The sequence below is a fragment of the Pelodiscus sinensis genome, chromosome 1 (assembly GCF_049634645.1).
Source record: "Pelodiscus sinensis isolate JC-2024 chromosome 1, ASM4963464v1, whole genome shotgun sequence".
Lineage (NCBI taxonomy): Eukaryota > Metazoa > Chordata > Testudines > Trionychidae > Pelodiscus > Pelodiscus sinensis.
This window is the reverse complement of record NC_134711.1, coordinates 191,662,546-191,689,042: the sequence shown is the minus strand read 5'-3', so window position 1 is coordinate 191,689,042 and position 26,497 is coordinate 191,662,546. Positions and strand designations below refer to the sequence as shown.

General features: G+C 42.8%; 2 protein-coding genes across 5 annotated transcripts in view; both read right to left on the bottom strand.

Annotated features, from left to right (window-relative positions):
• PDXK (pyridoxal kinase) overlaps positions 1-1,770 on the bottom strand; it is a 79,664-nt gene extending 77,894 nt beyond the window's left edge. Inside the window, exon 1 of one of the 2 annotated variants that reach the window (XM_075912532.1) lies at positions 1,396-1,770. In XM_075912532.1, coding sequence (XP_075768647.1) covers positions 1,396-1,494 — 99 coding nt within the window. In that variant the 5' untranslated portion in view covers positions 1,495-1,770. The remainder of the gene's footprint in view (positions 1-1,395) is intronic. The other variant, XM_006137930.4, reaches the window with a different exon arrangement.
• A 21,174-nt stretch (positions 1,771-22,944) lies between these two features.
• RRP1B (ribosomal RNA processing 1B) overlaps positions 22,945-26,497 on the bottom strand; it is a 31,348-nt gene continuing 27,795 nt past the window's right edge. For all 3 annotated transcript variants that reach the window (XM_006137883.4, XM_014581005.3, XM_075912498.1), the window contains exon 16: positions 22,945-26,239. In XM_006137883.4, coding sequence (XP_006137945.2) covers positions 26,052-26,239 — 188 coding nt within the window. In that variant the 3' untranslated portion in view covers positions 22,945-26,051. The remainder of the gene's footprint in view (positions 26,240-26,497) is intronic.

The following is a 26,497-nucleotide window of genomic DNA, read 5'->3' as shown; positions in this document are numbered from 1 at the left end:
ACAGAACAAGAGGGAAATTTGGCGTAAGGGAGCACCAAAATTACAGAACAAATCCCCAAGCCTGACACTGTCCCCTTCCCCTGGTGAATTAGTAAGTAAAGGGTTCTGAAGATAACTCCATCTCACAGTTTTGATGACTAATAAGATACCCAAATGTCACAACAGCAATTTGGAATATTTACCAAACTATTTTCATTCTGGTTCTGGGAATGGCCCACAGGTTCCCTCCACCAATAGCTCTGATCATATGACATGCACCAAGGAGCTTTAAAGACTTGCACTGTTTGAATTCTGTAATAGCATCCACTGCTACTTCGGTAGGTACTTTTTAAAATTAAAAATATTTCAGTGCATTCCATCCAAAGTACTCTGCAAGCATTAAAGTTTGCCTCATATAGGTTGTGATTGTTATGGGTTATTTTCCCATTTTAATAACATGAAAAATGGACACACACAGAAATTAGAATAGTGATAGAGTAGCTAGAACCAAGGTATTTGCTCCCAGACCTGCATTTAAGGCACAAGGCAAAAGTTGTCAGACTAAACCTTACAGGCCTGCCCCACATGTATAATTAAAGGAACATTATTCCTTACATTATTTTATCCAAACTCTGGATAATGTAAGCAGTGGAATCAATGTCCTTATGACTTCGTTGCACTTACATTTGTTTATTGTGGATCATAGTTACACAAGTACACAGAATCCCATAGCACATGGAATTACTGGTCCATCAAATCTGGCTTCCCACCTTCATCAGTGGTCAATGCAGGATTCTGACCAAGGTGAGAACCCAAAATACATATGACTGTAGTGCTCCACATGGGGTGAACCACAGCTTCTAGTGCTGACCCAGCAGTAAATGAGAGTATGACACATGATATCTGATGAAGCATGCTTTCTAAAACAGGAGCAAAAGACAGGACTATGTAGCACTTTAAAGACTAACAAGATGGTTTATTAGATGATGAGCTTTCGTGGGCCAGACCCACTTCCTCAGATCAAATAGTGGAAGAAAATAGTCACAACCATATATACCAAAGGGGTGTTGGAAACATGCTTTGAGAATATAAAGCACTAAAAGTATGATCTTTAAAAACAACGAACTTACCCAGAAGCATTTCCAGACCCATTTGAAACCCACCTACCACGGTATTTAACTCCACGCATTTATTCAAGTCAGTCCTCATTTACACACCTAACAACCGCTGCAGCAGCTAGTAATAGGACTGAGGATTTGACAATCAAAAAGCGTCCTATGCTCAGCCCCGGGGCACAGGCTCGGGAAGAGCCGACGTGCACCTGTTTGGGCAAACGGCGTCCCTAGACAGTGGCACCCTCCGATGCAGCGCCGCGCCCGGCTGCGGGGAAGCAGCGAGCCCGGGCGCCCCGCTCACCTGCAGGGGGAAGGCGGCCGCCTTGTTGCCCACGTAGCCGCGCACGACATGGCTCTGGATGGAGAGCACCCGGCACTGCGCCTCCGCCTCCGCCTCCATGCCGCCCGCGCGCCCTGCCCCGCTGCTGCTGCTGCTGCTGCTGCTCCACGCGGCCGGGCCGGGGCAGGGGCCGGGGCCTGCCGGGCAGCGCGGAGCCGCCAGGCTCAGGCGGGGAGCGTCAGGCGATCGGCGCAGACAGCTAAAGGCCCGGCTCGCAGCAGCCCGCCCAGCGCCGGAGTGCGCCGCCAGCGCCCGCCAGCGCCACTTAAAGGCGCCCGCAGCCGCGCCGCCGTGTGTCTCCCCCGCACCCCACACACTCACCGCCCCCCACCTCCGTAGCGCCGCCGCCCGCCCCCGGCACCCCGCTACCCCCATATCCTTAGTGCCGGCACCCGCTGCTTCCCGAATCCCAGCTCCGCACTCGCCCTCTCCACACCTAGTGAGACCCACTGCTCGCACACCACACAGTGCCACCCCCCCCCCCCCGTGCACACACTTGCACCCACAATGCCTACAGTGCACATCTCCATTCAATGCCAGCCAGTGCTACCCACAGCGCACACACCCCCGTGACAGCCAGTGTGCACACTGCCTGGCACATACAATTCTCACCCCCCCATGCCACCCACTACTTCTCCCATGCTATTCAGTTCCTTCAGTCCTGCTTACTACACATACCCAGACCCATTGCCACTCAGTGCACATAGATAGCACACACCCCTTGCCACCCACTGTGCCACTTGTGCCTCTACCACACACAGATACATCTCCTCTGTATGTATTGTGCACACAAACTGCCATCTCCCCAAATCAGTCACTGCAACGATATATTCTAATGTGGGCATTGAGGGGCCCCCCGTCACTACACACACTATTTATAGTGTGATGGGGGCCCCTCAATGCCCACATTGGAATATGTTAACCCTCATGCACACTGTAACTCCAGTACCATACACTATGCCATCCCAATAATACCTGCCATGGTTCAAGGCTACAGCACATATTTATATTTCCCCCTTATCATACTTGATGACACTCCATGTGAGGTTTCATGCTCCTCAACTATCATAGAATACTAGAACTGGAAGGGACCTTAAGAAGTCATCAAGTCCAGTCCTCTGCCCTCACGGCAGGACCAAGAACCACCTAGATTATGCCTGATAAATATATTCAGTGATGGAGATTCCACAACCTGCCTAGGCAATATACTCCAGTGTTTAGCCACCCTGACAGGAAGTTTTTCCTAATGCCCGACCTAAACCTACCTTGTCACAATTTAAGCCCATTGCTTCTTGTCCTGTCATCACAGGTCAAGGAGGACAATTTTTCCTCCCTCCTTGCATGGTGTCAAGTATCAGAGGGGTAGCCGTGTTAGTCTGAATCTGCAAAAGTGATAAGGAGTCCTGTGGCACCTTATAGCCTAATAGATTTATTGGAGCATAAGCTTTCGCGGGCAAAGACCCACTTCATCGGATTCATCTGACGAAGTGGGTCTTTGTCCACAAAAGCTTATGCTCCAATAAATCTGTTAGGCTATAAGGTGCCACAGGACTCCTTATCACTTTTCCTCCCTCCTTGTAACTCCCTTTCAGGTACTTGAAAACAGCTCATGTCCCCTCAGTCTTCTCTTCCCCAAACTTAAAAAAAAAAAAAAAACACCTCCCTCCGCCCCAATGCACTTCTTTCCGTCTTTCCTTATAGGTTATGTTTTCCAGAGCTTTAACCACTTTTGTTGCTCTTCTCTGTACCCTTTCCAATTTTTCCACAACCTTCTTGAAGTGTGGTGCCCACTGCCCAGAACTGGATAAAATACTCTAACTGAGGCCTATCCAGTGCAGAGTAGAGCAGAAGAATGACTCCTGTTGTCTTGCTCACAACACTCCTGGAATCATGTTTTGGGTTTTTTTGTTTTTTGTTTGTTTTGCAACAATGTCACACTGTTGACTCATTTAGCTTGTTGTCTACTATGACCTAGGGATGTTAAAGACTAGTCGACTATCCAACTAGTCTATTTCTATGAGATAGAGGCAGCAAAAGGGGATAGGAGGGGTACTTCAAAGCAGCAGCACCGCAGAGCTGAGCTGGGGATCAGCTGTGCAGCGGCGCTGCCTTTTTAAAATGCCAAAGAGCTGTGGAGCCTGGTGGCAGCTGGGAACTCCCCAACTAACCCCGGGTTCTGAGCAGTATTTCCCCAGAATCCAGGGTCCCATGCAGCACCTTGGCATTTCAAAGGGGTAGTGCCGCACCTCTTTGAAGGGGTAGGAATTAACTTTGAAGTAGGAATAAGAGATCCTCCGGAAAAGGGCTTTATTCCGGAGAATCGCGCCAGTCTAGACGCTCTTTTCCGGCTTTTCCCCAAGCCGGAAAAAAAGCGGCGGCCATGTTTATTTAAATCCCACAGGGGATATTTAAATCCCCCGCGGATTTCCCTATTCTGACTTACCTGCTTTGCATGCCTCTTCTGGAGAAGGGGCCAGTGTAGACGTAGCCTTGTAGTATAAGGTGAGTTGTAAAGGGAGCTGTAGCAATTTAGCAAGTTCTGACTTTCTCTGCCCACTGCACCATACTTTGGTTATGGAGTTCCTTAATACTCAAATTTATTTGCATAGTAGTAGGTCTAGGATTTCTAATGAAGTGTTCTCAGATGGCAAATTAGTTTTTTTAAAGACTCACTGACAGCCCTAATCAGGATACAATCCAGACTAATGAGTAGCTGTGTCGCTCCGACCCTCTAAACTACAATGCTTCGCTGATAGCCTCCAGCCTGGACTACTCACAAACCCTCCAGCCTATAAATCACTCCCATCTACATGAGAGTGTTGGCTCTGACAGCCTTGGTTACATTGCACTGTGACCCTAACACACCCACAGTCTTGGATCTTGTCCCTTGCCCCCTCCCCAACATGCACATCCTGTACTGCCTAACCTTATCTCAGATAAGTCCATTATTTCTTCTCTTTTATAGAAATATACATATACTTGCCACCTAAAACTGACTTTTCTGGACACAAGTATATTAACCACAATGTTAGATTTCAAGCAAGTACAAATATTGAAGCATAAGCATCAGAAATAAGTTACAAGAAAAATAAAGATAAAATGCTACTGGTGCCTACTTAAACTATGTTCAAGGTAACCTACAGTTCTTTCACTATATGCTTTCAGTGGTCGGGAGCCATCCCCTACTCCATCAGCTGCTGGGCTACTATAAGCAGTGAATCAACAGGCAGGAGGAAGGGCCGAGACAGGAGTACAGGCAGTCCGCGGGTTACGTACAAGATAGGGACTATAGGTTTGTTCTTAAGTTGAATTTGTACATAACTCAGAACTGGCTCCAGATTCAGCCGTTGCTGCTGAAACTGACCAGGGGCTGACTACAGGAAGCCGGAGGCAGAGTTGCTCTGCCCCCAGCTTCCTGGAATCAGCCACTGGTCAGTTTCAACAGTGGCTGAATCTGGAGCCTGGGACAGAACAGATGGGGCGCTGCCCGGTAAGTCCCCCCAGGATCAACCCGGCAGCACCCCAGCTGCTCTACCCCAGGCGTCCACAACAAAAGCCTGGTCTGCTGGGGGGGGGGGGGCGCATTAGCTGCGCCCCCCCCCAGCAGACCAGGGAGACCCGGAGCAAAGCCGCGGAGGTGGCGGGGTCCCGCGCCTCCAAGACTTTGCTCCGGGTGTCCCTGGTCCGCTGGGGGGGGGGGTCCCCAGCAGACCAGGGACACCCAGAGCAAAGCCGCAGAGGCAGGGGGTCCCGCGCCTCCAAGGCTTTGCTCTGGAGCAAAGCCGCAGAGGCGCGGGACCCCGCCGCCTCTGCTCTGGGTGTCCCTGGTCTGCTGGGGACCCCTCCCAGCAGACCAGGGACACCCGCAGCAGCTTTTCTCACCCCGGAGGATGTGGTGGTGGGACCACTGCTCATCTGGGTGGTCTCGCCGCCCGCGAGTTCCGGGGTGAGAAAAGCCTCGTTCGTAAGTGCGGATCCGACATAAGTCGGATCCGCGTAACTCAGGGACTGCCTGTATTTTGGGGTGTTTGTTCTTTCTTTTTAATAGTTTGTCCCCCTCATGAAAAGTGTCCCCAACTGGGTATCAGAAGATAAAGTCTCTGCTGCTTTTTTATCACTTGTTTGAGTTTCCTTTCCTGCTCGATAAGTCTATGTACTGCTTAAATGCAAGTTAAGCAGAGTACACATTCATTTTGTTTGACAGACAGGCCTGTAACTATCTCAATTTGGAGCACATTAATACCACTGTACAGTGGAATCTTACAGCTTCACAGTGTTACTGCACATTCTATCATATTAATACTCATCAGCAAGTTTTAGTCTTCAAATGATACCTCACAAAGCATCTTTTGTCCCAAGATTACTACAATAGTGTGTACAGTGTGAACACAGGGATACATTGTCACAACAGCATTCAACTGCCTTAACAATGAGACCTTCCTTTCCCCCCCTGCTTCATTCACCACAGCCCTTCCAAGTTCTGCAAGGAAATGAAGCAGGGATCTTACTAGACAATGTTGCCCCTCATTACACAGCCAGGATTCATCTCCAGACGTAAGCCTATCCTGTGCACTGATGAGCGCAGAGGTCCCGAGGAAAGGATATCATACTACATGCACACAAAGGGCTGAATTAGGGTCACACAAACTTAGAATGGACTCAATGGGTGCAGCAGGGCTGGAGCACCCACAGAAAAGAGTTGATAGCTGCTAAGCAGCCACTACCAACCAGCCTCCCCCACTCCACCCCTTCTTTGAGTACACCTCCATCAGTCACCTCCTCTCCCGCTTCCCCCAGAGCTTACCGCACTCTGAGGAACAATTATTAACCAGCATGCAGGAGGCACAGAGGGGGAAGAGGCAGAGCAAGGGTCAAGAAACCCTCAACTTGCAAGGGAGTCAGCATCTATGTGCACAAGTAACCAACATTCCAGCATTTCCTAACTCGAGTGCTTGGCTTTGCCCTCCTAATGTTCTTTTAACACATGTGCACATCCTTGGGGGAGCCTGCCTCAGCTTCTTCTCACCAGGCTCCCAGAAATAAGCCACAAAGGCACCCTCTCCAATACCTTCCTTTAGGTCTATATTTATTAGAAAGACAATCCTCAAAGTACTAATCTCAAGCCACTTTCTATGTCCCCACAGGACTGCATTCCTTATCCAATTCTCCAGCTCCACAAAGTCATCAGGCAAACTGCTCTCCTGGCCTTGCCCTGATTCTTCAGGATCCCGTTCCCAGGGTACTACCCTAGAAGCCCTTGCATCCTTAGCTATCACTGGGCTTTGCTACCTTTCAGGTTTCTAGGTGCTAGACTTCAGCACTGACTCCCAAGCAATTTTTCCTGCTTTCTTTTCCCCCATACAGAAACCTTCCTTATTCCTCCACCAAGCTAACTTTTCTGCCCTTTTATAAAGCCCACATGTCTCATTATATCACCTGATCTTAATCCAAGCCCTTTTGGCTAAGAGGCAATTAATGAGCAGCACAGCTTGGACTGATGGAACAGAGCTGACTAGCCCTAGGCCTCTTATGAGCGTGAATGTGTGTTTAATTTCATAGGTTTTTTTAAAACCAACTGAAAAAAACCCAGAAACTCCACGAGGCATTATATTGACACCTACAAGGGTCATCAGCAAGCTTAGAAGCTTTCTGATCCACTACACAGGCCTCTGCCATTTGAGCCAACAGGATAACTGATAGCAGTAGGAGTTGCCATCCGTACCTGGACCAGCACTAGAGAGCAATGGGGCACTTTGCCAGTGAGTTTCACAGATAATTACTGATTGCAGAGAAAAGGTGAGACTCAGAAACTGTACCTTGCTTTCCAGCTCTAGAGGAGAGCGTGCTCTAAAAGTCTAATGAGCATGGATTCTTTTGCCTATTCCCCCCAAAATGTGATCCCTTTGGTCCTCCCTCTTCCCCACTCATGTCTCTGCCCCCCTTCTAGATCCTTCTCCCAGTTGCATTCTCTTCATCTAGTCACTTCCAGTCTCCACTCTTTCAGCTTCTCATCCAAGTCACAGTTTTCTTGCTGAATCATTCTGTTCCCCACCTTCCCCCCAGCTCCTTGTCCCAAGTCTCCTTGCCCACCAAGTCTCAGCTCAATCAGTCTTGGCTCCTTGTCTGACCTGTTTGTTTCCAACCCTAGTTGCCAATCACCTCCTCTCTGCCCACATTCTCTATCTCCACTGGTTCCCAGTTCAAATCTTCTTCCCCAAGCTCCTTGTCCAGACTCAGTCTTCTACTCACTGTTCCTTGTTCCCATTTCTTTGCCCAACTAAGCCCAATTCTCTCTTCCCACCCCCAGCTTCTCATTAGACCTGTTTTTCCTTCTCCTACATTTTCAGTCCCATCTGCCCATAGCTTCTCATCTGATTTCACTTTCTCAGCCACTGGCTCAGGCTGTCCCATTCTCCCCCACATGATCATTTCAGTCTCAACTTCAATTTCCCACTTCTTGTCAGCATCCAATTTGTTTCCGCACACCCACGCTGTCTAGGCTATGTCTACACTACAGAGGTTTTTTTTTTAAAAAACAGCTTTTTTTCCGAAAAAACTTCACTTATGTCCTCTCTGCAATCGTGTTCTTTTGGAAAAAACATTTGAAAGAACAGAGGGGTTTTTCTGACATTGGTAAACCTTTTTCTACAAGGAAGAAGCCTTTTCCCAAAAGAACTCTTTCATAAAAAGGCCTGTGTGGATGGGAAAGAGGGAGTTCTTTCAAAAGAAGAGGAACGAGGAAAAAGCACATCCACAAAAAGCACTCCATCCATAGTAATCACAACTTAAATGTGAGATAGCTTCTATTCAGTGTGGACACTATGTTTTGAAAAAGCAGATCGCTTTTTCGATGCACTTTGGCAGGGTGGTCGCTCTCTTTCGGAAGAAGTTTTTTCAGAAGATCTCTTCCAGAAAAGCTTCTTCCGAAAGAAGCCTGCAGTCTAGATGTAGCCCTACTCTCCTCCCTCCCCACAGATATGGTTCTTGTCCCCTCTGCATTTGAATTGAGCAGCTTGGTCCTCCACACTGCCTGAGCCTAGCAGGGAGTCATTTTGAGCACAGGACAGAGAGGCAGGCTTCCTGTTGTCCATTCAGGTAGTTGGACCTGGGCCTGGATGGACCCAAAGCAGCTGGGAAATGCAATTACTGGGAAAACCCTGGGTTGCAGAATGCCTGATATGGATGGAATCTTCTGGGAATTTACCTGCAAACGTCTCGTAAGTCTCCACTGAGTATGTGCAAACTGCAATTTTCAGAAGCTTATCACTTGCGAAAATTTGGGCAGATTTTCACATGGATGTCAAAAGTTACATTCCTGACAGAGAGAGAATCCCCTGGACAAATTTTAAATTCCTGATCCACATCATGGGGGTGTTAGAGCTTTACAAATAAAAAGGTCACCAGAATTTTTTATCGTGGGCAAAACAACATATTTTCATCTAGTCTCATTCTTGGAATCAATTCAACCATTTCTGCTGAAATTTTCCACAAAGCATTCACTTTGAGGCAAACAACTAACATGGAAAATTTCATCCTACCTTGTCAGAATTTAAAGGTGTAAGTTACTGAAAACAAGGATTCTATAACAGAAAGTGGCAGGTCCGACTAGATATACTATATACAATAACAAACACCATATGCTACATGCTCATGCATATACAGTAATCTTATATAGAAACAAATGTGCAATTCTGTAATGTTACATTGCACATGATGTGCATCATATATGTTATAATCCCATCCAAACAACATGGAGCACACTTTGTAAATACACATATATATAAAAACAGCAGCCTGAAACGCACACACAATTTGCACAACAAAGACATAGCATGAAGGAAACTTGATTATTATTTTTCATTTCACATTTAATAGTTAGAGGCATCCTGCTGTGCATGTGTTTCCTGAACTTCAGCAGGCAGTGGCTAAGGTTTAGGCTTATAGTAATGTTCTTTACAGTAGAAGGGAACAATACACAGCAGCTTTTTAGTCTGCTAATCTGAAGTCTGCCTCAAACAGGTTGGAGGCAGCTGACTTGCAAGTTGCCATTCTCAGGTGCGCACGTGTGAGGGCATACATACACACACACACACAGATTGCAATGAGAAACTGCTGAGCTGGAATTTATAGGAAAATTTGACACTGTCAAAATAGGTTTAAGCAGAGACGTAGAATGGCTATTATTCTACAACTTCTATAATGGCTATTCTATTATGTATTGTAATAAAAATTATTACAATACATAATTTCCCTTTAAGTTACTGCCACCTCATCACTGATGGAGGTGAGCCACATCCACTCTGATTCAATTAGCACTGATGTCATACTCCCATCTCTGTATCCCTTCCTTTTTTCTTTTTTCTTCAAGCATCAGAAGTGAGTTGTATTTCAAAAAAGCTTATACCCAAATAAATTGGTTAGTCTTTAAAGTGTCACCAGACCCCTTGTTGTTTGTACAATGCAGAATATTTCTCTGAGTCCAAAGTGCTACTATACAGGATATATTTGCTTCTACTTGTGCACAAAAAGATATATCAACTCAAATGAAAATGAATTGCACTCAGGAAGAGAATATACATATAAATCACTGCTGGAATATAGTTCATTGAGATAATATGTTTTGATATGGGATAAAATAAATTACAACTGCAGAGTTTGCCACCAGCATATGATTGCTCTGAAATACTAAGTTAATTGAATATCAATTTACATAATCTGATTTTTTGCTGCTTTTCTCTGGGTTGTGTCAATTTAGGAGCAAGTCTCATGAGTAATTATTTAAGGGCATACTGATGGTTTCTTTTAAGTTTGTATAATGTTAAGATTTGATTACTGGCCATTGTTTTTTTTTAAAAAAACCTTAGATTCTGGAGAATATTATTTGTTCTGCAATCCTACTGCCAGGAATATGATAGGAGTACTTTATTCTGTTGTACTTCCTCACTCCCAGAACATGAGGGGGCTGTGTGCATTGTTCTAGCCACATAGGGTGTGTGTGTGGGTGGGCACACACACCTTTTTTGGAGGAACTCAAGAAATTACTTCCAGTAGGGAAGCAATATATGTAGGAGACTCTGAGTGTCTATTAACATAGTTGTGCATTGACATTAACATTTTCTCTCTACATGCCTCAAGCGCCTGCTGCATGATGCCTCTCCTTCGTCCCAGTAATTATTTCCTTTTCATAGGCAATCCAAAGGAGCCATCAGTAAGTGGCTCTGGCATTTCTGATTGCCCTTTCAACAGCTGCCAATGTGAGTCTTGCATTCTTATCAAACCAGCTCCTCTTCCTAAGAGAGCAAAGCATCTATCGCATTTGGAATGTCAGTCCTTCGGATTCTGGCACAGTTCTGGCAGCCTCCCGCACAGGTGTGCCAGATGGGGCTCAGACACAGGGAGTTATCACACACCTGTTCAGGAGCTGCTTTCACTTTTAGCATCATTAGATGTGACTGAGCCCCTACTAAGGAGTGTGTGTGTATATGCAGGGCTCTGCCCATCTCTGTGCACCAGTTGTCAGTCTAAGGAGGCAGTACATGCTGCACCTCCAAAAAGGACATGTAGAAAGCAGCCCTAAGCACCCTCCCCTTGCCTCAGCTCTCCATGCACCTAGAAGTGCAAAGGCAAAATACCTCTATTAACTGCTACCCAAGCACTGCACTTCTACACCGGGTGTGCTAAAATGTTAGTTAACTCTAATCACTTTCTAATCTAAACAAGCCCTTACAATGGCAGGATTAGGACCTAAGTCAGTACAGTTATGCATTCCCTTCATCAGAAGTCCATCCCTGTTAAGACATTAATTTTGAATGGTTGCTTGAAATGGATTGGACTGTACATAATGAAGATGTACTATGTAAAAGTCCTAGCAGGATTTTACTTATTAGGCCTTACTAAGACTTCTGTTCAAATAGAACTTCCATTGGTTCAGAACTAAAATAATGTTGTCAGGAACTATCAATAATGAGGGTAAATGCTCTTCTCTGGCTAACGGGAAGTAGATTATTGAAAATGGATAGTGTCACAGAGCCCATGCTGTGCTGGAGAGTTATTTGAACATTTTAAATGATTTGACAGGAGGCTTTGATTTGTGCAAAAGATGCTATGATCAATGCTATTTTTTCAGCAAGTTTTAAATAAAATAGAACAGCAAATCAGCAGGATTGGTATGTTTTCTGCAATGCTGCAATAGAATTGGTCTGAAGAATGACTGCCAGACTTAAATCCTTATTGACTGCAATAGTAATTTTAGTGCACAGAACAGCATTTATAGATGTCTTAAACTTTCTTTAGATCAGAGAACGCGTCTCTGGAACTGATGGGAACATGATAGGAAATAAAAAGCCTATCATTACCGCACTCAGGGCCCAGTCCTGCAAAGTGCCGAGTGCCCCCACCTCCTATTGACGTCAGCACTCTTTGGCAGCCCACCGTATTATAATGGCCGGAGGAAGAAGATCAGGCAATGTATTCTAGGACCTGATCCTAGAATGTAGGACCTGATCTTGCAAATTTTATGTGAGTTATCCAACTAAAATAAATGGGACAACTTCCTTGAGTAATATATGCAAAAATTCTGGGCCCAGAAGGCTGAGTGCCCTGAAAAAAATCAGGGCAATAATGATACAAGATTAAAATACCTGAAATGCAAACTGAAAAGAGTCCAGTTTTGATGTTCTACCCATATGTGATCCTTAGTCTGAGACTGACCTACTCCAGAAAAGGGGCTAGAAATATTCTTCCATTCAAAGAAAAAACCCTAAATATTTCATGATGTGTATTCTAAGATGTATATTCTGTACTCATGTATTATTACTTTCTCTGTTACCACAAGCCATAGTATTCCAACTGCTTTTGCCATCTACATATTTTTGGCCCCCATGGAACTAAAAAGTTTAAGGGAATAGAAAGCAGAAATCTAGACCCTGGTATTTTATCGTGTAAATCTTCATGACTACAGGGAAACCAACAGACCCACATTGGTTTACATCTGCTGAGGATCTGGCTCCAAGTTTTTTTTATATTGGCTGAATTCAGAATTGAATACTATTGTGCTTAGATCAACTATCAAAACAGTAGAAAAATAACGTTTCCTATTTCCTTATTCTTTTTTATCTAATTGCTTTGTTTATTCACAGTACAATGTCTTGCCATTGCTATTTATATATAATGGTAACTGTACCTGGTCCTCAGCTGAGAAGTACCTATTTCTAAAAGTGAACAAAACCCCTGCTGTTCAGAGTGACAAACTGCTATGGTGCAATGTAATGCAATGTAATACAATGCAATCCAGTGTGGCATGTGGTCATTATAGTTTCGTGAAAAAGCTGTGTTTTCAGTGGGCTGGAGTTTTTTGGTTTTTTTAAGGCACTTAGGTGTTTTTCTGAATCCCATTGTTTTCTGTAATTTACAGCCATATAGACCTTGCTACCTAACTTCATAGAATCATTGCACTGGAAGGAACCTCACAACATGACTGTATGAAGGGGGGTGTGAAGGGTGCAAACAAAATCCCCCATGGTCCTTCATGCTCTGCCATGGCTGACATAAGGAAGGCAGGGGCGGGGGCATTGCTCCAGCCTCCCCCACCTTGCTCTGGCTGGGGCTGATTCCCGCTTCCTCACTCAGGACCAAGGCTGGGGCGGGGCTGGGCCATGGGGGCAGCCACCAGCTCATCCCATAGCTCACATCCCCCCACACAGAGAAATTCCTGCATATGGGATGCAAGAAGTCATCTAGTCCAGTCCCCTGCTCTTTTGGACTAAGCACCACCTAGACCATTCTTGATGAGTGTTTGTCTAAACCTATACTCTTAATAATCTCCAGTGAGTTTGTATTACTTAACCCCAAAAGAGGTGGGAGACAGTTTATAAGAGATACTGTACCAGATACATTTGTATTATAATCATGCTATGAGCTAGAAAAGAGCAAGCCCGTTGCTGGCACTTCTGAAACTTCTAGTCATAAACTGTATCTCTCAGCAGTTTGCCCTGCATGTGATGGCTTGCGTCACACGCTGTCATTTTGCTGTCATGAGTCACTTACTTCAGTTCCCGTTGCTTTGGGATATAAGCTTGGCGAAGGAAGCCCTGTCTCTACATATTTTAATCCCTGTAGAAATGTGCACACAAAGCAGTGGAAACTCAGGCCTCTGCTGTGCTTGAAATGGAACAGATTTGCATTTGAGCGAGAACTCCAGGGGGTGGACGTTAAGCTGAGTAATATTGCATCTATTTTCAGTCTTGTTACCGGGGTGATAGTAATTGTTTTGTTGTTCTTTTCCTACAGTGCTAGGGGGAAAAAATCCTCACTAGCAGTGAAGGGAATTTAGATTTTTAAAAATTCAATAGCTTCCCCAAAATTTCAACATCACATACAATATATCATATTATCAAAACGTCAAATGTCCAATATAAAACAAAATCTGGGAGTTACAAGCATGACTGTTTTGTCTTATTCTGTTCTTCCTTTAACCTGTATTTGATTTGCCTGTGTAATAACACAACCTTTATGATAACAGGTAACAGGTTTAAAATAAACAAAAGGAATTACTTCTTCACACAACACAGCCAATCTGTGGAACTCCTTGCCAGAGCTAGTTAAAGTCAGAGAAGCAAAACATTGCAGTTATATTTTCTTTTTTCCTGAAAAAGCATTTGCTTTCTGGTATCAGTAAAAAGCCAGAAAAATTCAAATGTAGCCCAAAGAAGTTTGAGTAGCAATAAAAGTTGTGGAAAGAAAAGCTAGAGAAATGTGGACATTAAAATAAAGTAAATTAGAATTGTAGCTTGTTTGAGAGCCACAGGACCTGGATTTGGATCCTCTAAAGAGAAATAATGATTTGGGCACATTTTAGTGTCAAGAATGGGATCCATGAAGGGACTTATGCTGCAGCACTGAGTTTCATGGGGTGTCTAGCTTTTAGAAAATTACAGGGAGAACAGTGAAGCCCACCAGGCCGAGGTAGGTGTCTAAGGGCTTGTCTCCAGTACTCTTCACCCTGTGTCGTCTTTGGTAACTTACATAACTGAATTAGCATAACTTAAGTCAATTTACAGAGTTAGCATACATCAGCATCAGCCCTTAGATCCCTGAACAATGAATGGGGAGAGAAAGGGATCCACAAAAGCCAGCACACTAGGCAGGGAGATGCCTAAGCCAGCCAATGGGATATTCTGGATCTGGGTCTAAGCACTAGCCTCCTTTCAGAGCCTAAGCCAGGCTGCAGGATCATGCCCAACTTTGCTTAGCCATTCACAAATAGGAGGCTGCCTCCTAGAGTCAGACAGTTTAGGTGCCAAAGATGTTTCTGGGACCAGCCTTACCCCATGCAAAATGGCTGCAGGAGTAACTGGTTTCTTATATAACTTCTCTCTCCCCCATTACCTACTATATGTTAATGACAACAAGATGCTAAAATTAGGCTTTGAGAGGTGGGGTTCTGCTCATTGTGCACTGCTGGAAGACAGATCTCCATAATCTTGAAAACTGCCTCGTTTGCATCCCTTGGACATCGCAGCTGTGCTGAGGAGCTGGAGCCAACACATAACATCTTCCTTGGCTGATCTTAGGCAGCAGCTATAATGCCAGCCAGCTGGGGAAAGCAATATCCAGCCCAAGAAGCCTACGGGATTAAAATGGAAAAATCCCACGATTGCTAGAGTTCAAGATTTAGTGAACACATAATCAGTGAGAGCTCTTCTGAAGCTGCAGCTACCCTAGGATATGGGGCCACCACATTTTCCAATGGATACATCGCCAGTAGTGGAGATTGGAACGTGTTCAAGGGTTGGACAGGCTCAGACTTTTCCACTATTGTCAGACCCAATGGAAATTGATTGAACTTCATCCATTGGCCATTAGTATCCTAAAAAATCCTATACCGGGCACACCCTTTGATATTATATTAAAAAAAATTGTGGAAGTATCAGTAGGATGCCACAGGGGAAGGAACTTAACACCTACGACTGGGGTGGGGGGGGGGCAGGAGACAAAGACAGCAATATGTTTAAAAGAGTGGTCTCAATCATAGAAATGTGGGGTTAGCGGGTATTGATTAATCAGCTAATCGAGTCGTCAATGGAATTTCCATCAACTACTCAATTAGTCGATAAGGAGAAAGTGGAGCACTTGCTATCTGGGCTGCACCTCTGCCTTTTAAATATAGTAAGAGCAGCTCACAACTCTTACTACATTTAAAAAGCAGAAGAGCAGCGGGAAACCTGGAGTGGGGACTCAAGCAGTATCCGTTTGCGCCGTTTCCCGCCTGTACCTCTGCCCCCCTGCCCCTTACAGAGATGGTGCTAGGGGGGAAAACCAGCTTTTAAGCCAGCTCTCCCCAGCACCAGCTCCTGTTCCCCACCCTTGCTGACTCTCTCTGATAGAGGCAGCAACAGGGAGGAGGAGGGGGAGTGATTAGTCAAGTCACTACTCGACTATCCAACAAGCATATGCTTATCGGGTAGTCAACTAGTCACTTACATCCCTACAGGGACCTTCAAAAGTCATCGAGTCCAGTCCTCTGACCAAGTTAACCTAGGCCATTCCTGACAGGTGTTTGTCTGATATGTTCTTAAATGCCTCCAATGATGGGGATTCCACTGCCTCCCTTACAAACTTATTCCAGAGTTTAACTACCCTGGTAGATACAAAGTTTTTATTGATATCTAACCTAAATCTTCCTTGCTGCAGATGAAGACCTTTACTTCTTATCCTACATTCAGTGGACCTGGGGAACAATGATCACAGGTCTCATTGTAATAGCTCTTGATGTATTTGATGTACTCCAGCTGAGGCCTTACCTATTGTTTCTTACAGATGATACTCCTGTTAATACAGCCTGGAATGACATCAGCCTTTTTTGCAGCTGCATTATGTTGACAACTCAGATTCCATTTGTGATCCTCTGTAGCCTCCTGATTCTGTTCAGTAGCACTTCCACCTCATCACTTCTTCCCTATTTTGTAGTTGTGTGTTTGTTCCTTCCCAAGTGAAGGACTTTGCACTTATCTTTGTTGAATTTCATGTAGCTGATTTCAAATCAACTCTCCAATTTATCAAGATGATTTTGATTTCTAATCCTCTCCTCTAACTTGCTCACAACTCCAGTAGCTTGGTGTCATCTGCATATTCTCTACTCTATTGTCCAAGTTTATTAAATGAGGCTTAGCTAATTCAGATCTGTAGAGACACTTTTTGTGACTTTTGCTGCCTTCGTCAGGATTTTATAGCACAGCCATTGGGAAATGTTCACTGTAGAATGCAGACTTAAGAGGAAAGTGCTTAGTTATAGTCATATTTGTTTTTCACTAAGAGCAAATTTCACTCATCACAAGTCCTTCCACCTCACTGAAACTTTATGACAAGAAGGACAGGATCCCCAAAGGAGGTGTCAGCATTAGAGACAAAGTCACTACTCGACTATCCATGGGGGACACGGAGAATCCATGAGTGAATATGCTCTATGATTTTGCCTACAGATCCAGTCACCAAGAACCCTTACACAAGAGGCACAGAGGGGCCGCAGGTGCTAATGCTTGTGAATAGCAGCCATGGAGGGACTGTTACAGTCCTGCAGCTGACAGGTGGGTTGGGAGGAGTCCTCTCCTACAAACACACCTACAAAGGCCAAGTAATGGGATTGTGTGAGAAGAAAAGTTGGATTTTTTTTCCTAACCCAGCAAAGGCAGTAGAATTCTATGGACGGTAAGGTGAATGCCAGGTATAGACACTTAAAAGTCTCAGAGGGGTAGCCCTGTGAGTCTGTAACCAAAAAGAAATTAAAAAACCCATGAAAGTCACTAAGGTACTGCAAGGCCCAACAAAAAATGTGGTTAGTATCATGAGCTTTCAGGGGCACAACCCACTTCTAAAATGGGTTATGCCCCTGAAAGCTCATGATGCTATCCACATTTTTTGTTAGTCTCTAAGATACTTCAGGACCATTTGTTGTTTTCTTAGTTCTTTTCAGACACAGATGTTAATGAGTTCTGCAATTGTCCTAAGGCATGTTTAGGAATGACTACTCCATCATATTCACACCCTAAAGAAGCTGAGGAGAGGTCTATGCTAGAAAGTTACATTGACTATGTCTCTCAGGGGTATGAAACTGGTGTGAGTAGCTGGGACAACCTAATCCCTGGGTTTAGACAGCAAGGAGGCAACAGAAGAATTCTTCCATGGATATTTGTATATTCTCAATTAGGAAGAGAGCATCCTTAATGAATGCTGATTTCTTAATCCAGTTTTAGCTTTATCCTCCGTGATGTAAGGTAGCTTTGCATTCCAAAATTGGTCACTAAAGCTAGTGACTTTTTTCCTGTGGCTCAACCCTACCAGATTTTGATAAATCACCTGTCAAGCAATGGAGCATTATATAACTTTCCCCCATCCAGTCCACTATAACTGCAATCCTAGCAATTAAGACACGCCTTGGCAAGGCCAGAAAAATACTTGTCAGCACTTAAAGTACAGAGAGGTTCATTTCAATTTAAATTGCAATGTTATTCCAGAAAACAAAAACTCCTTTCATTTTCTGGAGAATTCAACCACATATGATTCAGAGAACTCAGTGGTTCACAATCTCTCCTGTTAGAAGTCGTAAGTAGAAAAGCCCGCTTTATATCATCTACTTAGTGAAACAAAGAATTTGATATTACGGAATCTTGTATTTCAGAAAATTTGCACATATCTGAAAACCAAATGCTAAGCTTATTAGTGTTAGAAACATAGAGGTCTCTTTGCCAGCTATTCATGCAACACAGCTGTTCAATTTTAGTTCAATGCTTAATTGTAAACATTAATCTGTGACCAAACCTAACTGTATAATGTGCTCCATTTCATCTGTTTTGGGAGACAATCAGCTTCAGACTTGGTGAGCATGTGGATGAAAGCAGCATGATTTTAAGGTGACTCTAGCTTAGTAACCTTTCCTTGATTGAATTAATTGATTTGTAAAATAACTATTCCCTTGGAAGCTCTTAGTAAGATGTCCCAATGCTGGCTACTGGAGTTGGCTGCGTTCTCCTTCTGGAGATGAGACAACAAAGACAGAAAAAAAAAAAGCCATAGCCCAGATACTATACAGAAACAAATAGGAAAATTCTTAGTAGTGTATTGAACAATTTGCACAGTGTACATTAGAAGTGGGCCTGTATACTTTAGTCCCATATTCTTATTTTTTTGATCATGAGTGTGTGCTAACGAAGAAGTCTGACACTAGGTGGCAGCTGTAGGAAGTACAGATTGAAAACAGCAAAAACAAAAGAACGTGTTAAATACTACATATTCAAGGTGCCTAAAAATGACAGTCAGGAGAAAACATTGCAAGAAGGATGTATGCAACTGTTTAGTATAACTAGAGACCCATATTCTTCTTTAAAAGGGATTCATAGTTATCAAAAAATGGAGTGACTAATTTTCCATATTTCTGAAATAAAAACCCTGTAACTAGTGTGTCTTGAAATAAAGATTCTTTAACACTTCTTTTTAAGAAAGGGTTTTCCACTCCTCTACATATAAGAAGAAGGGTGTTTTGCAAGTTAATTGAATATATGGGAAAACAATGAAAATTATGTACAGAGTGCTGTAAAATGCACCAAAAGGAAGAAAAATATTTCTTCCCTTTTTATCCCACCATCACCAGTGTTAATAATCTTAGGGATTACCGTAAAATCTCGAGTATAATGCACACCTATATATAATGTGCATCTGCCTTTTAAAGGTCAAAATTCTTGAATAAACTAAACTCTTATCTATAATGCGCACCCCTATTATACTCGAGATTTTAAGGTATGCATAGGAAGGAAGGGGCTCGTGCCTGCTGCTGGGCCCCCTGCCCAGCTGAGCTCGTGCGTGCTGAGCTCGCACCTACTGGGGGAGCCTTCCCCACCCAGTTGCCAGCGCGCCGAGCTCGTGCCTGCCGGGGGAGCATCTTCCGCTTAGTTGCTGGCACGCCGAGCTTGCGCCTGCCCCCCGCCCAGCTCATGCCTGCCGAGGGTGAGTTTAAAACTTTTTAAAAAAACCTCCTATGGATAATGTGCACCCCGACTTTGCCATTAAAAAACGGGAAAAAAGTTTGCACTATATTCGCAACTTTACAGTACTTGCAACAACAGTAAATTCAAAAATTTCAAACAAAAATGTTATTTTTAGAGTTGACATCTTTTTAGCTTTCAGGGTATTGTTAAATGGCTGATGTTAATTCCTACAAGGGAGAACAGGATCCTCTAAAATATCCCTGCTGGTTACAAGAAGGTCCAGGAATCTTTCAAGTTTGGTTTCTGGAATTCCATGAACCACGATACCCAAGTCTTTAGTCAGCAGAGTTGCTGTGTGGCCTTGAAACCTGTATACTATTGTCAAATGAATATAACAGGGGCTCCACAACCCCGGAAACACAACTCTCAGTTACTATTTGCATCCTCTGTTCAAAATAGCAGACATCAGCTATTTTAGCATTATTTTTAGGTAATGAAATACAGGACACTTGTAATAAGATCCCACTTTTAACTGCAAAACTATTTTTAAAATGTAGGCTGACACTTAAAATATATTTACATTTTAAAGAGGTAAACTACACTGACAGGTTGGTTAAAGAAAGTTTACATTGAAGACAAATAGCTTGGCACGTGGACTCATACACTGAAAGCATGTTCCAACTTTCATTAAAGGCACTGGTAAACTGGAGTTAACTAAACCCAAAGTTGGGAAAGACCTCTATACTAAAGCCCAGTGGAAATCCAGAAATTCAACTCTTATTCTCACATGTATTGTTTTAAGTATTTTTCTTTAGTCATCCTTACATTATTTTCCTCTGGAATGTTCAGATTGGAGTAGGCATCATTTATGTGCATGTTTGAGAAACTGTCTATATTTTCCACAGTGCTACCACACACTACGTCTACACTGGCACCCTTTTCCGGAAATGCTTAAAACAGAACGGTTTTCCGTTATAAGTATTTCCGGAAAAAGCGCGTCTACATTGGCAGGATGCTTTTCTGGAAAAGCACTTTTCCCGGAAAAGCGTCCGTGGCCAATGTAGACACGCTTTTCCGCAAAAGAGCCCCGATCGTCATTTTTGTGATCGGGGCTTTTTTGCGGAAAAGACTACTGTGCTGTCTACACTGGCCTTTTTCCGGAACAGTTTTTCCGGAAAAGGACTTTTGCCCGAACGGGAGCAGCATATTTTTTCCGGAAAAACACTGACAATTTTACAGTAGACTGTCATTGCTTTTCAGGAAAAGCAAGCGGCGAGTGTAGACAGCTGGCAAGTTATTCCGGAAAAGCGGCTGCTTTTCCGGAATAAGTGGCCCAGTGTAGACACAGCCTACATGTTTGAGGCTAGGCAAGTCACCCAAATTCATCTGTGCCTCACGTCTCCAGTGGGGATAATACACTTGCCTACCCGTCACTGGGTGTTGTGAAGAAACACTTAGAAATTTCACTGTTAGGGGAGTACCAACCTAGCTAGCTATATAGGCCACAATCCCCTTGAGAAGATTCAGCAATGAGATTTAAGGGCGGGCCTAGGATTGAAAGCAAAGTCTGATAACTGAACAAGTTGATAACTGAACAAGTTGGCAGATGATACCAAACTGTTTAGGATAGCCAAGACAGAAGCAGACTGTGAGGGACACTCCAAGAAGATCTCACCAAACTGAGTGATTGGGCAACAAAATGGCAAATGAAATTTAATGTGGATAAGTGTAAAGTAACGCACATCGGGAAAAATAACCCCAACTATACGTACAGTATGATGGGGGCTAATTTGACTATGACAAATCAGGAAAGAGATCTTGGGAGTTATCGTGGACAGTTCTCTGAAAACTTCCACACAGTGTGCAGCGGCGGTCAAAAAGGCAAATAGGATGCTAGGAATTATTAGGAAAGGGATAGAAAATAAGACCCAGAATATCTTACTGTCCCTGTATAAAACTATGGTACGCCCACATCTTGAATATTGTGTACAGATGTGGTCTCCTCACCTCAAAAAAGATATTTTGGCCTTGGAAAGGGTTCAGAAAAGGGCAACTAAAATGATTAGGGGTTTGGAACGGGTCCCATATGAGGAAAGGTTAAAGCGACTGGGACTTTTCAGTTTAGAAAAGAGGAGACTGAGGGGGGGATATGAAAGAGGTATATAAAATCATGAGTGGTGTGGAGAGGGCCGATAAAGAAAAGTTATTTATTAGTTCCCTAAATAGAAGAACTAGAGGACACCAAATGAAATTAATGGGGAGCAGGTTTAAAACTAATAAAAGAAAGTTCTTCTTCACACAGCGTGTAGTCAACCTGTGGAACTCCTTGCCAGAGGAGGCTGTGAAGGCTAGGACTATAATAGAGTTTAAAGAGAAGCTAGATAATTTCATGGAGGTTAGGTCCATAAAAGGCTATTAGGCAGGGGATAAAATGGTGTCCTTAGCCTCTGTCTGTCAGAGGCTGGAGAGGGATGGCAGGAGACAAATCGCTTGATCATTGTCTTCGGTCCACCCTCTCTGGGGCACCTGGTGCTGGCCACTGTCGGTAGACAGGATACTGGGCTAGATGGAACTTTGGTCTGACCCAGTACGGCCGTTCTTATGTTCTTAAACTAGCCAGTCAGAGCAAGCTTCCCCCTCGGGCACCTGAGCCAAGGGCAAGAAGCATGAGCAAGAGGGATCCAACTGCAAAAGGACAGTTAAAGTCTAAACCAAGTCATGCCTTTGTCTCTGCTGGTCCTCTACTGAGGATTAACAAACCAAATCCAATCCAATAGCATAACAGATTAAATGTACAATTATATTCTTGCTGCATGCTCATAATTCCTATTACCCAATGGAATCTTATTCAAACATTACCAAAATAGACCCTACCCAAGGCATTTATTCAAGTCTGAAGAAATATATTTTTTCACCTTTCATGTTGCAGGAGATCCATTGCCTGTAAAGGATTTTATCTGGAAAGAAATCACTGTTTCTAGGTTCTTTAGGATATTTATTTTACACTCCTCCCACAGCCCATTGCTGTGGGTGGACAGATCACATTTTCGTGACTGAAGAATTAGATTTCTAATATTTCTCAGATACTGAACATTTAGCTCTTCAGTCAGGAAAATGTGATCAACAGTATTTTAGATGCTTGCATATAGCACAGTTCTTGGAATTCTTAGTAATTATGTGATCATTGTAATCGAATACCTTATGTTTTACTGATGAAAAATGTAGAGAGCCATCACACTGCCCAACTTTTTCACTTAAGTACCTCAGTGAGGCACAGTGATTATACCTTTAAGGTATACCTCTTCAGGTTGGAGTTGTGGTATTTAAACTTACTTTGCTTGTCCTGAAAAGTGTTTTTTACCTCTGTTGACCTCTACTCCTATTATAATGGTCATGTGGACAGACACCTTCAGCCACTAACTTATTTACTTCCAATATGCACACGATAGCACCTCAATTCTGGGTATTGCAAAGAAAGCAAACAGACCCCGGATGCTACCACAAAAATAAAAATTCACTCCAGAATACAAAATCCACAGAAATGACAGTTTATTGGCACTTGACTAACAGATCCAATGTTTAACCATCCATATTTATATTAACAGTATAGTTGCAAATGTACACAAATTAATGGGAAAAAAATTCCTGCCTGCAATAAAAGTTATATATGGGAAATGAGAATAAAAGGAACAAGGGATGTACAAAGCTTTAAGCTTTGATAAAAATAAAAGCTTTTACAGCCTGATATTTTAAATACAATGTTAAACAGTCCCCCCCCCCCCCCAGAGGATTCATTTTGTGCTTCTGAGTTCATCTAAAATCATTAAGAATTACAAACCATCAGAAAAGTTTGACAAGTACAAAGTTGACCAGATTTATAAAAAACTGGGGGGGAGAGAGATCCCCATTACAAAATACTGTCCTTTTTAATCTTAGCCACATTAACTTCACCATTCTGTTTCCTCAATTCTGAATATGGTTGGCAGCTGCAGATTTGAAATAAAATTAAGTGACAACTTGATTAGAATCCACTTTTTGTTTAAATCCATCTCTTTGTGCTAGAATTGTGTTTGCACAGTAATTATCTCAGATGTTGAATTTATTTCTCCTTTTATTTATCTTCAATGTTTACTGGAATTTCCATTACTGAAATGTTCTGGGTTATTTAATTCATTTAACTGAGAAATTGCATTGACTGTATTTTGGGTTTTCTTAGAAACTTGTCCTTAATGAAACTCCAGGTACACTGAAGAAAATGGAATATTTACTACACATGCATATTTACAAGACATTCCATCAATATAATGGTACACAGTATGCATTAAATCCAGGAGCCCCAATGAACAATCATATCACTACAATATTCATTAAACAGTGACTGTCATTTTAACCCACACCATTTAGCATCTGTGGGTCATAGTAACTTGGCCAAGCACTGGGTCACAGGATCCAGAACCAGTAAAGAGGGGTGAGATAACTTGAAGATGTTTGCAGAAAGATAAGAATAATAACCATTTTGTTTGAACCTCTGATACCCAGTATCTCTATATACACCAGTGACTCTGTTGCATCTACATCCCTAAGGAATACTGAATTCCAAACATAATGTATTAAAATCCATGCACATACAGATGCTATTATGCGTATTCCACAAAAGACTTCTTACCCACAGTACAAGATAACAAGCACAACATATTATTGAATAGTCTTTGTTAACGCCTACTCACCACTGCCTTCTCAGAATAAGTCGTTTCTTCAATACGAGAATCTCGTTTTTATATATTAGTAATATACCGAAGAGCAAATATTCATAGTTCTCAGATGTATACTCCCTCGTTCTTTATTGAGCAGCCAGATCAATAAAAAAATGCAACCTACTGAAATTCAGTTCTTCATTTTGACTGAGTAGTAGCATTCAAAAAGTAGAAGTAAATGATTTTCTGAAGCGCTCTCATGTCAATACCACAAGTTGTGGACCGGCACTGATTTAATGTAATAGTAAGAGACATTTAACATTGAGCACCATCCTTAATTTACAATTGTACAAGCATTTTAAGGAAATCCTAAATGAACTGGTTTCTCAGAAGGTACAGTTTCATTCTAGTTGCTGTTGATACTATTTTGCAAAGACAGCAGGCACAAAAGACTGGTAAAAAGATATGGATCTATCTATCTTTCTAGATAGATTTTACATATTTACTATGCTGGCTGAAGTACGCATCTGCTAGTTTTGATATGACATAAGATGATGATATAGGCTTCCTGTGCCTATTGATACCCAGAAGTAAATGGAGGGAAATTAAGTGAACAGCTGTGTCCAGACACTACACTGTGCTTTAACACTGAGGTCCAATGCAGAGGCCTAGTGAAAATCCTTTTTTGTATAGGCACGTCTTCCAGAAAATACCTACTGCACCAGACTGCAGAATAATTCCCTCCACACATCATAATTTGTCAGAAGAAATGAACAGTCTATTACAGCAATTTACTTCATTCTTAACTGAAGTCATAAGAGTAAAAAAACTAAATTAAAAAAAAACAATCAAATCACTGGATAACCATAGAATACTTGAATATTCCATGCAGAATAAAAACATACCAAAAATAAAACCTGTAGAAAGAATTCTTCTGGTTCTACCTTAAAGAAAAAGCTATGAGCTGCTTGCACTATAAAGCTCTACCTTGTATTTAAAGGCACCAAGGTTTTCAGAGAAATGTGTATCCTAAACAAAATGCACTACTCTGTTTTAACTCACTTTAATTTGCTGAATGAAGTTTAGACTATATTAAAGTCTGACCTCTGCTCAAATGTAGTGATACCAATTGTTAGAGGGGAAATAAAGATTGTTTTGAAACTTTTGCCATTTTTTGAGAAAGAAGACAGAAGCTGAACATTAACACACAAGAGACTTCTCAAATATGATAGCCTTATTTCAGTTGTAGTAGGTAAAAGAGAGAATGTGGAGAAGCCAACTGTGCCACAAGTGATAGTGAAGTACAAGTCACTTGTTTGACAATATTTGTGTGGTTTGTATATAAGTAGCTGATTGGCTGATCAATGCCAAGAGTTTATGTATGAAATGATCATCTCAGCAGCTACTTTATTTCTAATCCATGTGGATAAATTTTGCTGCCATCTGTAAGGCCAAGAGGTTCATTAAAACAGAGACTAAGTTTTCATGTCAGGCCAAACCAGAATGCCAGCGATCAGAGAGTTACTTGAGGAACAAATCTGTAAATACACTGACAGCTGCCTAGTACGTTGTTTTCTTTTTTCAAATCCTGAACTGCTGTAGACAGTCAAGGAGCTTGAAGAATAAGTTTTCTTAATCAGTCTCGAAAAACTGACTCTAGCAGTCCTTCAAATAGCAAGTCCTGTGAGAACGCCATGGGGAGACCACACCTTTCAGAAACGTAGGTAGAGTCTCATTTTAATCCCTTCCCAAAACAAGTATAACAAGGTACCTCACAAGGCACAGCTGAAGAGTTGGTAAAGCAGCAGTGTCACAATCAGAACCTCTTATATACAGTTCAGAGAAATTTAAAATAAAAAAAACCCAGAGAAGTCCAAAATACCTCCTGAGAAAGCTCTGGTTTACTGAAATATCCTGTACAAAAAGTAGGCCACTCCGAGCTGACTTAAAAGAAGTCCATTGCGGTTGGTCTCTTCTTAGCTGGTGTTACAAAGGATTTCTTCAGCTGGGGCTCTCCTGTGGGTGCACCAGGTGACTTCAGCACCCCATGGGGAGGCTTTTGTTCAGGGTTGAAAGCCACCCGGGAGGCTCCTTCTGGGCTCACTAAAATACTTTTGTCTGTCTTTTTAAATTCTGTCAATAAAAGTTAAAGAACAAAGTGATTAGAGACCCAGCCGATGAGAGATTTAGGCACTCCTCCAGTTCCCTGATTGCTCTGGCACCCGAATGGGTACCAAGGAAATCTGCCATCCATGCACGAGATCCAGGCTGTTACCAAAACTCAGAGTTTGAAGAGGAAAATCACAGAAATGTAGGACTGGGCAGGACTTCAATAGGAGATCTAGTCCAATCCTGCCTCAGTGCAGGGAATTACATATTACCTAGACTATC